The 16,254-nt window shown below is 34.7% G+C and overlaps 2 protein-coding genes across 2 annotated transcripts in view; one reads left to right on the top strand and one right to left on the bottom strand.

Annotated features, from left to right (window-relative positions):
* CLNK (cytokine dependent hematopoietic cell linker) overlaps positions 1-4,068 on the top strand; it is a 96,771-nt gene extending 92,703 nt beyond the window's left edge. The window contains exon 15 of the mRNA XM_007496734.3: positions 1,744-4,068. Coding sequence (XP_007496796.2) covers positions 1,744-1,887 — 144 coding nt within the window. The 3' untranslated portion in view covers positions 1,888-4,068. The remainder of the gene's footprint in view (positions 1-1,743) is intronic.
* The window catches only part of ZNF518B (zinc finger protein 518B), an 81,610-nt gene that overhangs the window by 14,415 nt on the left and 50,941 nt on the right, over positions 1-16,254 (bottom strand). The window lies entirely within an intron of this gene.

Raw genomic sequence — 16,254 nt, 5'->3', positions numbered from 1 at the left:
ATTCAAACTTAAAGAATCCATGTGGCAAAGGGATAATTCCAAACATTGATGTTACAAGTTATTTTCTCCTACTTATAAGATGCTTTAAAAGTTCCCCTTAAGCAGAGTGAATCTTCATACATCTGTCTTTGGCTCATAATGCAGGTATTACTGTAAAGTGATCTAAAAGTGATGCCAGAACACCAGTAAGAAGGATCTCTGCAGGCAAAGGGGGAAGGGAGAGAGGGAGAGAGGGAGATTTGATCAAGGTTCTTAACCCCCAAGTGGTTCTTCCCTGGAAATGTACTAGAAAGCCACATTTGCTCCAATCTCTGAAAATCAATTCCTTTTCAACCTTTTAATAATCATAAATCACCTCTTGCGGTATGGACAACTTTCTGAATTGGATACTTGTGCAACATCATCCGAGTTGAAAGGCAAAAATATTTAGTATTTAGGGTAAGGCCTGTGACTGACTAATTGAAAGATTCCTAACTAGTTAAGGTATCAAAGCAAAAATGAGGAAAGGCGGTTTCCACCTCATCCTTATTGTCCTCAGAAAGTCTTCAGGAGTATGTCTGACACAGGAATAGCCTTTACTCATTTCTGCATTATGCATATCAAATGCCTTCCCCAGAATTTGGTTCTAAAGAGTCTGAGGAAAGTCCGTATGGAATGGTTCTCATCACATGGTTCTCATCACATTATTTTTCCATACCTTGATAAACATCATGCAAAGTCCTAATAGGCTACTGCTTGACTTGTTGCTTTCAAAAAGGGCCTTCTCCATCCCAAAGTAATTAAGGAAAGGAAAAATAAACACTCTCTTCTTAAGGGGTGAGGGGGAATGATGGTCCCCTTTGGCATTCTCTGAACATATATGCTCTCCCTACAGGCATTAGGGATTTGGGATTGGCTAGAAGTTACCACCTCCCATTTCAAGTGAGAAACTACATCAGTTTAGGGGGAACCTATGGCTCACAAGGCACTCTCTGTGGGCATATGGCTGCCCTCCCCACCATCCCCCCAGAGTTCATTATTAGAAAAGCAGAGGAACTTGGGCAGAGCTGCTCCTCTCCCCCTCTCCACCACACTTGACAACATTTTTTCACATCACCAGCCCCTCTGCCCAGCAGCCCAATGGGAGCACATGGGGGGCAGGGTGGGTAAGGTGGGCAGCTCACAGGCTACAGACCTGGAGGGGAGCAGAGTGCTGGGGCCATCCCCTCCCCCTCTCTACACTCACCAAGGACATTCCTCACTTCACCCACCACCCTTCCACCCAGTAGCCCAACGGGAGTGCTTCCTCCCTCCCTAGTGGGGGGGGGGGGCAGGGTGTGACACTCCACACTTGGTGGGGGGCATGGCATACAGTTTCCTGTGGGGTAGGCACAGCACTCTATCTCTAAAAGGCTCACCATCACTGGTTTAGGGGCTGCAATTCTTGTCTCTCAAGGAGCAACCCCTCCAGTGTTAATTCAGTTGGTTGTCAAGTACCACCATAATAGGCTACATTTCCATCAACCTTCCTCATTTAAGTAGCCCTTTCTATGTTAGATCTTCCCAACACACAAAGACCGTGTTTAGTCTCTAACTTAAAAAGAAAAAAATTCAAGATATCACTCTAGCATATGTGTCTCTATATATCCTGAGTTCCCCAAGAACTGGAAATATTTATTGAATATATTGAACTAAATTGTTAGAATTATCTAGGACATGGTTTGTGTAATTGTGAATAATTTTAAATACTTTTTTGTATTTCAGAAATTTGATTCAGTAGAAGATATAATTGAATACTACAAATTATTTCCTATTGTGCTTATTGATGGAAAAGATCAAACAGGAACCCACCGAGAGCACTGCTACCTCAAGAAGCCTCTCTCACTCAGCAGAATATACTCATCCTAAGAGGAAATGAGGTTTTCATTTTGCCTTTACTACAATAGTTCTGATGTCCATGATATTCTGCAGGGACTTCAAGAGATGACCAGTTGATTTCATTATGAGTGGAAGATGGACATTTTTCAATTAAAACTGGAAAAATCTCTTTAACAGTTTATGTAATGTCCATGGAACATTAAACTAGAAAATAAATAACTATAATCTAAAAATTTCTATTGGCCTGAGGTTGTTGAAATATACTGCAGTCATGTCTTTAATTTAAAGTCTACTGATAGAAACCTATCAAAAAAGGCTGTCAATAAAGAAATCCTGAAAGCCAAATGAAGAGTTCAGCTATCCTCGATTATGGATGAGACTATTCCAGCTATAGGGCAGGCAATTTAGCCTACCAGAAGTTGCAAGACACCCTAAGAGAAAGGAGGAAGCCTGTACCAGGAGAGTCAAGATATTAGCACCCACCACTTCCCTTCAGACCCCCCCCCACTGAAGTTACTCAAGGACCCCAAAGCCCTGGGAATAGCAGTACTATATAAAAATACTGGCTCCTTTTCCAGTCCAGTCCTTGTAGACATTACTAAAGAGAGCATTCATTTTGAAGAAGAGATTCACCTTCCTTGTCACTACTAAATGATGACCAACTACCACTGACAAGAAAGTAAAACCAAGAGCCCTGAGACTGATAGCTCCCCACCACCTCCTCCATCACCAGTTCTACTTCTAGTTTATCCTCCAAAGTCATCATCCTGTGAGTCAAAGCCTGTGAAGAAAGGACCTGATGAACACTTCTGCAGGTGTTGCAGTCTATTACCAGGAACCAGTATCCATGAACAATCAAAAGGAGAGCGAACTATCCCTACTTCCTCAGCAGCAACAGCTACTGAAGATCTAGAAAAGATTTAAATGGCCACAAATCGCTTCTTATAAGGTAGATCTTGTCCAGGCTGAAATTGAAGATGACAGTAACTAGCTCTTTTTCCACCAAAATCCTTGACACTGTCATAAGTTTCAAACAAACATATATATTTTCTCAGTGGAAATGACATTAAAAATATACATTAACATCTGCTTTGATGATGTACTCTAAGAACGATCCACCTAACTTATAGCTGAAATGCAATAGAATGTGAGTTCCTTGAGAGCAGGACTGGCTGCTTTTCCATTTTATCCCTAGCACTTAACACAATGTTTTGCATAATAAACCCTTGACAAATGATTTTTTCTTTCACTTATTACAGAGTTAGAATAGACCTATTATAATGAGATTTGGCAGACAGAAAACAAATAACAGAAATATATCCAACTGTAAATGGAATGTAAAGATCAGGATAGGACTCCTATAGGGGGTGGCATTTGAACTGAACTATAAAGGAAGCCAGGAATTCTATAAGGTTAAGTGAGGATGGAGTATATTCCAGATATGGAGGACAATCAATGCCAAGACACAGACACAGAAGATGGAACATCAAGTATGAGAAACAGAAAATTAGCCAGTTTGGCTGAAAATTTGGAGTTTGTAAAATAGAGTAAGATGAACTTAACCATAAAATGAGGAGGGTGGTGTCAAAATGGATTAGAAAGCAAAAAACAATAAATTTTATATACAAGAAGTACACCAGGGGGCAGCTGGGTAGCTCAGTGGATTGAGAGCTAGGCCTAGAGATGGGAGGTCCTAGGTTCAAATCTGGCCTCAGACACTTCCCAGCTGTGTGACCCTGGGCAAGTCACTTGACCCCCATTGCCTAGCCCTTACCACTCTTCTGCCTTGGAGCCATACATGGTATTGACTCCAAGATAGAAGGTAAGTATTTAATTTTTTTAAAAAAAGAAAAAAGTACACCAAAAATTGATGATGAATTAAAGTGAACGGTTATTGGAACTTCTAATTCCTTAGCTAAATATATATATTTTTTAAAAAGTTTAAGTGGCAGTAATCCTATGGGCCAAAGCAATAGTAAAAATATATGTTGTCAATAGACTAGCAAAGAAACTACATTATTTAGGCCCTATAGAAATGGAACACACACCATTCAACATGCCTCTAAGATTTATAAGTGACAAATACATGATTATTAATGAATAGGAATAATAAATATCAGTTCTTCAGCATTGTATGGCACTTTTACAAAGCTCAAAGAAGGAACAAGACATAAAGAGTCCATAAATAAATGTAAAAAAAGCCCAAATATTCCAAACATTCTTTGTAAACTATAATGCAATAAACATTATTACCAATAATTAAAATATTAATAAAGAATTAATAAAGCTAAATACTAATAAAAGACTTGGACGTAGAGGCCAAATAATTATATCCTGAAGAATAAATGGATCAAAGAAAAAAATAATGAATAATTATATTAAAGAAAATAAAGAGACAGAATATCAAAGTTTTTGGAGCAAATCTAAAGATATCCTTGGTGGGAATATATATCTTTGAACACTAATATTAACAAAAGAGAGATAAGGAAGCTTTCTTAATTTCATTAGTTGAACATGAAATCACAAAATAAAAGTAACAAAACAACCCCCCAAAGAAGCATAAAAATAGAAACCCTGAAAATGAAATAAACATATATGAAAACAAAAAGACTATGGAAATGGCAAATAAAAATAAGAATTGGATATTGAAAAGACTAATGAAATATCAACCAATCAATAAGCATTTATTAAATGGTTGCTATGTGCCATACCATGTACAGGAGATACAGACACAAATAATGAATCATTCTCTGGGTTTCCAAAGAGTTTCTAATAAGGAGACATGAAAATATGCAAGGATATGCAGAATAAGTATAAAGAGAAGAAATACAAACAAAAATATTATTAAATAGAAGATAGTTAAGGGGGCACTAAGTTGAATGAAATAGAAAAGGTTTATGTAGGTGTTTGACTTTCATCTTGAAGGAAGAGAGGAATTCTATGAAATGGGGGTGAAGAGGGAATGTACTTCAGTCACCAGAGAAATTCAGTACAAAGAAAGGGAAATGAATAATTGAGAGATACATTTGGGGAAGAGATAGAGACCAGTTTGGTTGGATCACAGAGCATTGGAAAAGAAGTAATGTTCAATGATTCTGGAAATATAGATTGGGGCCAAAATGTAAAAGCCTTTAAAAACTCAACAGAGGAGTGATAGTTGATCCTAGAGTCAATATGAACCATTGAAGTTCATTTCATCGTAAGACTGATGCTTAAGGAAAATTATGTAGTAACTGAGTAGAGGACAGAGAGGAGTGAGAAAAAACCGATGCAGGGAGATTAATTTGAAAGCTATTAAAATAATCTAGAAGAAGGATCATAATTTACTAAATGGTAATAGTTATGAAAACAGAGGAAAGGGGATAAAATAAATGAGATGTGGAGGTAGAAAATGCAAAATTTGGCAAATTGATATGTAGGATAAGAAAAAATGGAGAATCAAGGATAATATCAAGATTATAAATCCAAAAGGCTAAAGGAATGGCGGTGCCTTGACAAATGGAGAAGTATTAAAAAAAGGGTAGGTTTGGAGGGAAGGAAAAGACAACAAATTCACTTTTAGAAATGATGAATTTGAGATGTCTCCAAGACTGTAACAGGAGGCCTGAAACTCTAGGAGATAATGGAGTTGCACATACAATATAAACTTCTGAACCATCTACATGAAAATGATAGTTGGTGCCTGGAGAGTTCACCAGGAGAATGTGTAGAGAAAAAGGAAAACCAAAACTAGGCGTGAGCTTTAGAGAATACCTGGAAGTAGAGTAGGGAGTGATATTGGTAACAAGTCAGCAAACTAGACCAAAGAACAGTCAGACATAATAGGGAGGAGAAGAATTGAAAGAGTAGATTTACAAAAATCCAGAGAGAAAAGAGGATCCAAGAGGAGATAGTTATGGTCAATAGTGTTAAACAGATCAAGTAGAGTAAGGGCAATGAGAGAAATTATTTTGTTTGACCACACAATATTGGTTACAAATGATGGTTGTTATTTGAAAAATAAAATTAAGTTAAAAGTTTTTTTTTTCTAATATGCACTATTAACAGTCTCCGATTTACAGCAGAAATGAATATATGGTTCAGCATTAGGAAAAATAAAACTGGATTGTACTTGAGATTCTGAAGACATGCAAAACTATCTGCCCTGCAATTGGTGTCTTAACTGCATGGAGCACAAAGGTTTAGTAACTTTTATCCAGTTTCACTATAACACACTACCTTCCCCTTAGAAAAACTATAAACAGGGGGCAGCTGGGTGGCTCAGTAGATTGAAATCCAGGTCCAGAGACAGGAGGTCCTGGGTTTAAATCTGGCCTCAGACACTCCCTAGCTGTGTGACCCTGGGCAAGTCACTTAACCCCCATTGTCTAGCCCTTACCACTCTTCTGCCTTGGAGTCAATACATAGTATTGATTTCAAGATGGAAAATAACGGTTTAAAAAAAAGAAAGAAAAAGAAAAATCTATAAAAATAAAACATTAAGTACAAAAAATACTAAAAATTTTCAAAATAAAGAAATTATTCATATTGAAAAGACTAGGATAATTTTTAAATCTACCTAAAGCTAAGACCTAGTAATATTTCTAGAAATGAAAAGGCAGGAAGGCTTACAGAAAGGAAGAAGGAAAGAAGCTAAAAAGAAAGGAAAAAAAGGAAGAGAAGCTTTCTCAGTAATATCAGGAGTAAAACACATATGCTCACTATTTTCATTCTTATTTGACAGACTGCAAGAAATAGCAGTGACAAGGAAAAGAAATCAAGAGAATAAGCATAAGAGAAAGGATTACAATATTATCACAATTTTACTATAAAGTTTTACTTGGGGAATCAACCATGCCAAATTTAAGACAATTAATAGCTTCAATAAAGAAGGAGAGGGGGCAGCTGGGTAGTTCAGTGGACTGAGAGTCAGGCCTAGAGATGGGAGGTCCTGGGTTCAAATTTGTTATGTGACCCTGGGCAAGTCACTTAACCCACCTTGGCTAGTCCTTACCACTCTTCTTTATTGTAATCAATATACAGTATTAATTCTAAGGAGGAAGGTAAGGATTTTTTAAAATAATAAAATAAGCAGAATATAAAATAAATATACAAAAGTCAGTGTCTTTTCCATATTTCATTAACAAAAACTCAGAAGGAAGAGATAAGAAAATAAATGTAAGAATACAACAAAATTAAGTAAATATATAGGAATTGGCATGCCAAAATTTATGTTAGTCATTAGTCTACCAATGAAACCAATATTTACAAATAAAAAAAGGAGACCTAAATATTTGGGAAAGTCTTTAGTATTTGTGTCAGAGCCATATCAATATAGAAAAAAAATTATTATATTACCCAAATAATGCCATATATTTAATGTAACATCAACTAAGATCACCAAATGGATATTTTACCAAATTAGGCAAAATAATAAAATTCATTTGGAAGGAGAAGAGTTCAAGAATATGAAGACATATTCTATAAAGCTTATAGTGTTAGAGAGTTGCCTAGAGCACAGACTCATCTGGGGACACAAGGCAGGACTTATGAGGCAGGACTTGAAAACATTTTTCCTAGCCCTAATGTTGGCTTTCTCTCCATTATATCAGTCTACTTTAAAAATAAAACAAAATTATAGTTATCATCCACTACTAGAAATATCGATGCTTGGCATAATCTCATAAATAGTATATACTCAATAATAATTGTGGTTTAAATAAATGTATGTGATAGATCTCACATCTCCCTTAGAGATTAACTATTTCTGATCAATCTTGTCCTACATTTGGTTATGCTAGATAGAGAAGAAGGCATAAGGCATCAGCAAACTATATGTAATCTATGGAGTTCATTTGTTTTGTGTATGCATGGGTATGTGTATTTACACAATAAAGATCTCCACCTATTAAAAGTACTAAACAAAATTAATTAGTACCAAATATAAAATATTAAAATTAGTGAAATAGCTTAGATAAGCAAGACTTGGAAATAAATTAATCAACAAATACTTCTTAAGTAGGCAAGAGTTCCTATTATGTGCCAGCTACTGTACTAGATGCTAATATAAGTATCAAACAACCATCACTCACAAAGAATTTCATTTCTATTAGGAGACAAATATATATATATATATATATGTGTGTGTGTGTGTGTGTGTGTAAATAAACATACACACATATGATTGAAGTGATTAACAAATATCTCATTTGCTCCTCACAACAACTTTATAAGGTAAAAACTACTATTATTGCTATTTTACAGTTGAGGAAACTGAGGTTACGTGAATTGTCCAGTATCACACAGCTAATAAGTGTCTGAAGACTGGATTTTCATTCAGATTTTCCTTACTCCAGTTGCAGTACTCCATCCTATGTTCCACCTAGCTTCTTGTTTTCAAGAGAGACTATGTAGAGGGTAAAGGAAATATTATCTAGGATGGAACCTTAAGAGAATACCCATATTGAATATGATATGATAAGTCACCAAAAGAGACTGAAGAATAATGATGCAGGTAGGAGAACCAGGTGAAAACAGCACCATGAAAACACTACAGGAAGAAAGTAACTAGGAGAGGTAGTTAACTGTCAAATGCAGCAGAGGTAGAAAAGGAAGAAATGATCATACAATTCCACAATTAGAGGTCATTGGTCACTTTAGAATGAGCAATTGCAGTTGAGTGATGAGGGCAGAAGCCAAACTACAAAGAATGTGAGAAAGGGAATCTGGGACATCAAATGTAGATAGCTTATTCAAGGAGGGAGTTTGAGAAAGGGAAAATAACTTGAGTGTACAATTTGGTCTAATAATGGTTTTTTGGTGATGGTGGAGGGTTTTTATTTGTTTGGGGGGTGGGGGAAGATAGGTATGACTAAAGGCAGTAGGGAAAAACACTAATAAATATGACAATGAAGATTTGGGAATAAAAGGAGGATGAGTGAGGTTGCAATTTGTTAGAAAAGACAGAAGTCTAGAGTTCAGTAAATCCAGGGACAAAACTTTATGAGGAAGGTATAACTTTTGATAAGGACAAGAACTGCTGGTAAATCTGAAAGCAGTTTTGTGAAAAATATATTTCCACTGAGAAAAAATATTTAAAATATAAAGAAATCATAAAACTGAGAATTTTATCTTTCACATTTGTGATAGAAATAAAAATTAGAACAAGGCAAGACATAAAAGAACTAGAAAAGTAAGTTATCTCAATTATATAAATTTTTAAATTTTAGTAAAAATAAAATAAATGAAGCTAAATTCAGAATAAAAATATATTTCTGAAAACAATTCTTGCATCAAATATTTTATATAAAAATATATCATCCAAAACCTTTACAAAATTGATGCAAAGATAAAGATTACTCTCTGGTAAAGTGAATGAATGTCATAAAAAATGACTTTCAAAAGAAGAAACTTATGCCTTCAATAACCATATGAAACAATTTCATAATTATACCAAAAATGAAAATCAAAACTAGGGTACTACCTTACAATCATCAAATTTATAGATATATATTCATAGATATATATCAAATTGATAAAAATATATATTGATAAGACTTAGAATTCATAGGATGTTCAAAAGTAAAAAAAAAAGGCTGTGGTAAGAGAAGCAAACCAAATGAAGAGTGGAAACGTGAATTTGTTCAATCACTCTGGAATCTAATTTGAAATGATGTAAAGAATGTATTAAATTATTTATACTACTCAGTCTAGTTCCCAAGGAAGTTTTTCTGATTGAACAAATTCCAAAGGTTGAAAAGACCATATATAGAAAGTGATGATGTACATAGCAACACTACTTTTAATAATAAAAGGTTGGGGAAAATGTGTTCAGTAATTGGGCAAACTTAAATTGTTGACTGTGAATATGATGGTATATTACTATGATGGAAAAAAATGTCGAATGTGAAGAATTAAGAAGGGGAAAAATGGTTCAAAGGAAAGACAGACACTTTTGCCACGCAGTTGTTTTATTCACCACTAGGTGCCAGTCTCAGAATCTTTGGGTACTTGTAAAATTATTATCCTAATGAATAAAGTAAAAAGTAAGAGTAAACAAAATTGTAGTTGTCTACACTGTTCAGCAATACTGCCATTGGCAAAATCAAAGGACATATTCCTTCTTTCTGTTAATCAATAATCAGTTACTGCTATGTTTCTTTCCTCCTAACCCCTATCCCAGGAGCATAGTTTTAAAAGGGTATGGTTTGAGTGTTGAAATGTATCTTTCCTTTCAAAATGTATTAATCATGTGGGAAAAGAAAGCAATTTATAGTCATATCAAGCATGTATTTGTTGACAGAAAAATTTTATGATATATAGTGAACTCATAGCAATAGAAATATATGACAACTTTTCAATTGGCAAGTGGTAAAGTGAGAGTTCTAATAATCAGTCATTGAAAAATGGCTTCACTATTATTGAACTATTTTAGGGCCATTCCATTCTAGGAAATCTGATCATACTAACCAACTGTGACCTAATTGCATAACAACGATAAACAAAAGTCTTAACATCTTTTTCATTCTGTAGTCTTTCAATGAAAGCTGAGGTTATGAATCCAAATTACAGAATCTTTCTGACTTTGACCATTAGTTTTCTTCAGTGGACTTTTATTTCCCAGTTTTAGAAACTAAACCGGGTCTAAATTTCTATTAAGTTTCATGGAGGAACCCAGAAAGCAGACCAATTTTATTAACTGTGCCATATTTATTCAAATAATCTATCATATTCCATAAAATCATGGAATGGTGATATTGGAGTCTAATTCAGTACAATGAATCTTTTCCTATTTTTATTTTGATTTTTTTAATTAAGCATTTCTCTCCTTCCCTTTTCTTCTTTCCCTAATTGAATGTTTGTAAGAAAACTCTTGTAATATGTAGAGTCAGGCAAATTCCCTCTTTGGTTACATATAAAAATTCATGTCTTGAATTCAACACCTCTGTCAAGTAGTTAGGATGTTCCACTTCACTCCTCTGGAATCCTGGTATATTATTTCACTGATCAGATCTTTCAATGTTATTTTTCTTTAAAATGTTGTTACAACATTGTATAAATTGTTTGTGATCTGTTCATTTCACAAGTCTTCCTAGTTTTCTCTGGAGCTTTCCACTAATTAATTGAAATTCAACAAGTATTTATTGCCTATTATTTTCATAACCTAACATTGTGAATTTTTCAATTGGCAATTGAGAGTCAAACTAAAAAGAAATAACTGAAAAGGGTTTCACTGTTTTTGAACAAACTGTTCAAGCACCCTTGGACCCAGGGAATACAAAAAGAAAAAGTTATCTTCAAGGAAACTATATTTTACTAGAAGTGGGTGGGAAAGTATTATACACATAAACATAAATACAAAGTAATTTCAAGGAGAAAGACTAACAAAAGACTAAGAATAATAGTTACAAAAGAACACTTCGGAAACAGAAGATGGCCTTGAGAAGGCAACAACATGGAAGATGAAATGCAATCTATGATGAACAATAAATAGGCTCAGTTCACCTTGAAAAATGAGTAAATGGGGGAAATTTATGTAAAATAAGTATCAAAAGCAGAGCTGTGGCCAGAAAAAAAAGGGGGGTGGGGTTAAATGGCAATCAGGGGAAGTTGTATTTTATCTCAGAAACCCCAGGGAGCTATTGAAGCTTCTTAAGCAGGAGTGACATGGTTAGGTCAATCTGGCAGCATTGTGAAGGACAGATTGAAGAGATTGGAAATATTAAAGATCCATTAACAGGCAACTTTTACATGCTTTATGATGAGAGTCTGAACTAGAATGATGCCTATATGATCTGCAAGAATCCAAAGAGAAAAGATCTTTTATAGAATCAATACTACTTGGTAAATTATTGGCTAAAGAGAGAGAAGAGGATAATTTTAGGATTAAGAAAACAAGTGACTAGAAGGATGATGGTGCTCTCTATAGAAATAAGTGAGTTAATAAGAGGGATGGATTTGAGAGGGATGGAAATGAGTTCCATTTTGAACATGTTGAGTCTGAGATGTCCATAGAGCTTCCAAGTGGAAATGTCCAGCAGGCAATAGGTACAGGTCAAAAGTTCAGGTAAAGATGTAGATTTATGAATCATCTGCATAGAGATGATCACTGAACACATGAATTTTTATTCAAGAGAATAAATGTGTCATTCTAAAGAATAGTAAAATATATTGAGCTAAAAATAATTTGGACTATACAAGTTTCTCCACATTTTAATTTCTAAGTTTTGTTCCAGATTAAACATTCTAATGTTCTGTGTTCTAATTTACCTTTCAGTTCTAACATTCTCCATTTTCAGAAATATAGAGTATTAGAATGTGAAGGCACCTTAGAAAAAACCCTAGTCCAATCTTCTCATTTTATAGTTTAAAAAATACCCAGAGGGAAATGTCTTGTACAAGCTCAACTCACCAATTAGAGTAGACCTAGGTCCCAGCCCTTATTCTTTCACAAACTTGAAGGACATGGCTTTTTTGTTTGCCTCTGCTGACACCTTTTGTGTTTCATTTCCCATGACAAGAAAAATAATAAAGGAAAAAAGCCAAGGCAATTATGCATAATTTTCTTTTTTCTCTTATTTATTTTTGCTTTTAAAAGGCCAGAAGTCTTTGCAAAGCTGCTATGACTGCCAGTCACCACTAGTAATAGTTTTAAACTACCATATACAGAATTCTGGATACTTATAGATAAGTCTTGGACCAGGACACTCCTGAAGGACTTATGTAAAAGAATGCTATCCACATCCAAAGAACTATGGGAGTAGAAATGCAAAAGCAAAATATATGACATCACTTACCATATGTATATATGAGTATGTGATTTGGAGTTTAGGCTTTAAAAAAATCACTCAGTAGCAAAAATGAATAATATGGAAATAGGTATCAAGGGACAACATTTGTACAACCCAGTGGAATTGTATGTCAGCTCTGGGAGGGGGTAGGAAAAATAGGAGTGAAAGAAAATGAATCACGTGAACATGGAAAAATATTTTTTAAAGAATAAATTAATCTTTAAAAATAGTCTTAGAGATATTCCTACTCAAATCCAGGAGATTTAGGACTGAGACTACTATTAATGGTAGCTCATTTCAAAGGTTGCTAGATGGCATAGTAAATAAAGCACTCGGCCCAGAAGCAGGAAGTTTCATCTTCCAGAGTTCAAATCTGGCCTCTGACATTAACTGTATGACCCTGGGCAAATGACCTAACCCTTTTTGTCTCAATTTCCTAATCTATAAAATGAACTAGAGAAGAAAATGGTAACCCATTCCAGTATCTTTTCCAAGAAAACTTCAAATGAGGTCATAAAGAGTGAGACAAATGAAAAATTACTTAACAACATATATCCAAGTAGTCCTACAATTCCTTTTAGAAGAAAAGCCCCAGATTATGTGTGTGTGTGCATGCGCGCATGCGCATGCAATTATTTCGGTACTTCAAGAATCCTAGATTGCTTTGTGTGGCTTCTCCCTGTGTCTTAGACAATGGTCTTTTAGATCTTGTTGTTGGCTGCAAGACTGCTCATATTATAGCCAACTTTGTGATGAAACACTCAGCACTTATCTAAATTCATCTTTGCCAGAAAATTCTAATATGTCAACAGGCCCGTTCCTGAAACTTATCCAGGTTGGTAGGACCTTCTTCACAACAATCCTATAATGTAGATTGTTAAGACCTTCTAGAACTAAGGCTCTGATCACATAACTTCTGGTCAGTTCCATAGCAGGATAATTCATTCAGAGTGGGACTTTAGTGAAGCTTATATTCTGAAGAAATTTAATAATACACGTCATAAAACAACTAAAATGAAGATATATATGAATATTCTTACTAAACTCATTTATATTTGTTCAAATTTAAAATTATTACAGCATATTTAATGAAGAAGAAATAATAACAGACTATTGATAAGGAGTTCTTCCATTACTGAGCTATGTCCTCAAGTCATTCAGGTTCCTTTGGGACCTAGTAATCATTAAGGTCAATTTCCAGCTGAATTCCTATGAGAAGGTCCATTCCATTTCACACTTTAAAGAATACAGTTGAGACCATCAGAAATATGTTCTGGGTTCTCCCTCTCACCATTTTTGTAAAGCAATAAAACCATTTTTGGCACTATTCCAAAAGAATTTCTTCAAACAAAAATCAGGCAAAATTTCTGATCTTATTTCATCTGGGTTACTAGAAAGTCTTTGTATAGCTCCATCTTCTCTGAATAGAAAATACATTATACATGAAGGTAATTCGTATAATAAAGCCAAACTTTAATAATTATTCACATTATCATAGAAGTTGAAGGTTTATAAAGTGCTTTCTTCACAACAATCCTACAAGGTAGATTTTTTTGTTAAAATGTCTTTTTCCAGTTCACTATTTCTAAAAGATTGCCAGGCCGATTGATAAGGTAAGTTGATCATGAGCCCAAAGGTGGCTCAGTGGATAGAGAGCTAAGCCTGGAGATGGGATATCCTGGGTTCAGATCTGGCCTTGGATATTTCCCAGCAGTGTGAGCCTAGGCAAGTCACTTACTCCCAATTGCCTAGCCTTACCATCCTTCTGCCTTGAAACTGATACCTAGTATTAGTTCTAAGGTAGACGGTAAATGTGAGAGAAAGAGCATATACCAGTTAATTCAACTCAATTCTGGGTAGTAATAAGGTTAATGATAGGGGACAGTTGTTTAACTTCAAAATATTGATGGATTAATGAACTTATTTTATTACCTGTGACAGTGTCAAATCCAACCACTTTGCAATTCTCATTCATGTATTTCCACAAATCATCTAAAGAGGACTCATCAATGTCCAAAACACCTATCCTCCATGTTTAACACATAACTGAAATCAGGGTAAATGCATTTAACTAGAGGATTGTTGAGGTCATTCATCTTGTTACTAGCTGGGTCTATATGAATGTAAACTTTTATTGTCAAGGCAAGAGAGATTTTGGAGAATGAGTTTCCAACAATTAATATATATTGACTATGACCTCTATCCTCTCTCAACAGTCTTCTTTCTATGACTCAATTCTATTAGTCCCAGGGCTTTTGGAGTTAATGAACTCAAGGATTTGGGGATTTAAAGCTAGAAAGGACATTAAGTAGTCTCTTAGTTCAAACCTTTCATGTTACAGATAGGAAACTGAGGTCTAGGGAGTGGAAAAAATCACATTATTATTAAAGTCAGAATTCAAATCCAGATCTTCCGCCTCTTAAATGTTGCCATAAATATATTCTTTTGGAAAATAAAAGTGGTATTTCACCAAGTGGCAACATTACTAAAAAAAATTCTCTAGGCTCTAAATTTCTCCATTTGCTTAACATCTGTGTTGTCAAACAATTAAGAAAAGCCAAGTACCATTCTCTGCATGTGTTTACAAAATAATGGAGGTGATCAGACAAGGAGAACAAAATTTAAATTGTTCCCAGGACTGGGATGGCATCACAATTTCTGCCCAAGTAGACACAAATGTTGATGAAATACAGCCATGTTGGGGACAAGCTGAGTAGCTCAGTGGATTCAGAGCCAGGCCTGGAGATAGGAGATCTAGGTTCAAATCTCACCATAGACACTTCCAAGCTTTGTGACTCTGGGCAAGTCACTCATTGCCTAGCCCTTACCACTCTTCTGCCTTGGAACCAATATACAGTATTAATTCCAAGACAAAAGGTAAGGGCTAAAAAAAAAAAGAAAGAAATACAGCCATGCTGACATTGGATTCACAGGGAAAGAAAAAAGTTTGTTGAACAGAAAAAGGAATTATGAAACCATTAAGAAATATATTTCTAGCCCTCTACTCTGATTTTAGCTTTTGTTACTGATGACTTTATTTTGATGTCCCAAATAATAATGAAATATATCAATCTAATTATTTGATAAGATATATTGTCCTACACTAAATAGACTTGTTAATATTCATATGCATGCCATTAATGTGTCCTATCAATTACATTTTCTATGATTTACCATGAGATCAGTAGCTGCACTGTTTATTTTTAAAGTTAATTATTTGAAGTCCTTTCCGTTGGAAATATTGACATCTCCCCTCCTAAATCCTACTAAATATATAAAATAGGGCCATCTAAATTTCATCTTCACAAAAGGATAAAGGAGTTGAAAATGTGCATGCATTAGTTAGCAAATAAAATAGAGGACTACATATTGGAGACATAAGATCAGTGGATATGCTTTTAGAACACAAATTTAAATTCTGACTACTTATTGATTGGTATGAGTATCATTTTGGAATGTCAATTTGCTTGTGCCTCAGTTTCTCCCAATACAGTAGACGATCTCTAAGGCCATTTTCACCTCTAAATTCTACAGTTTATCTAAATCTATAATGATGACATTAAAGAAAGTGATTGTTTCAATGCCACTGTAAATTTGTATATTTGCGATTCTAATTTCACAGATATTA

The sequence above is a fragment of the Monodelphis domestica genome, chromosome 6 (assembly GCF_027887165.1).
Source record: "Monodelphis domestica isolate mMonDom1 chromosome 6, mMonDom1.pri, whole genome shotgun sequence".
Taxonomy (NCBI): Eukaryota; Metazoa; Chordata; class Mammalia; order Didelphimorphia; family Didelphidae; genus Monodelphis; species Monodelphis domestica.
Note: the sequence above shows the minus strand (reverse complement) of the source record. Positions and strands in the feature narration are given on the sequence as shown.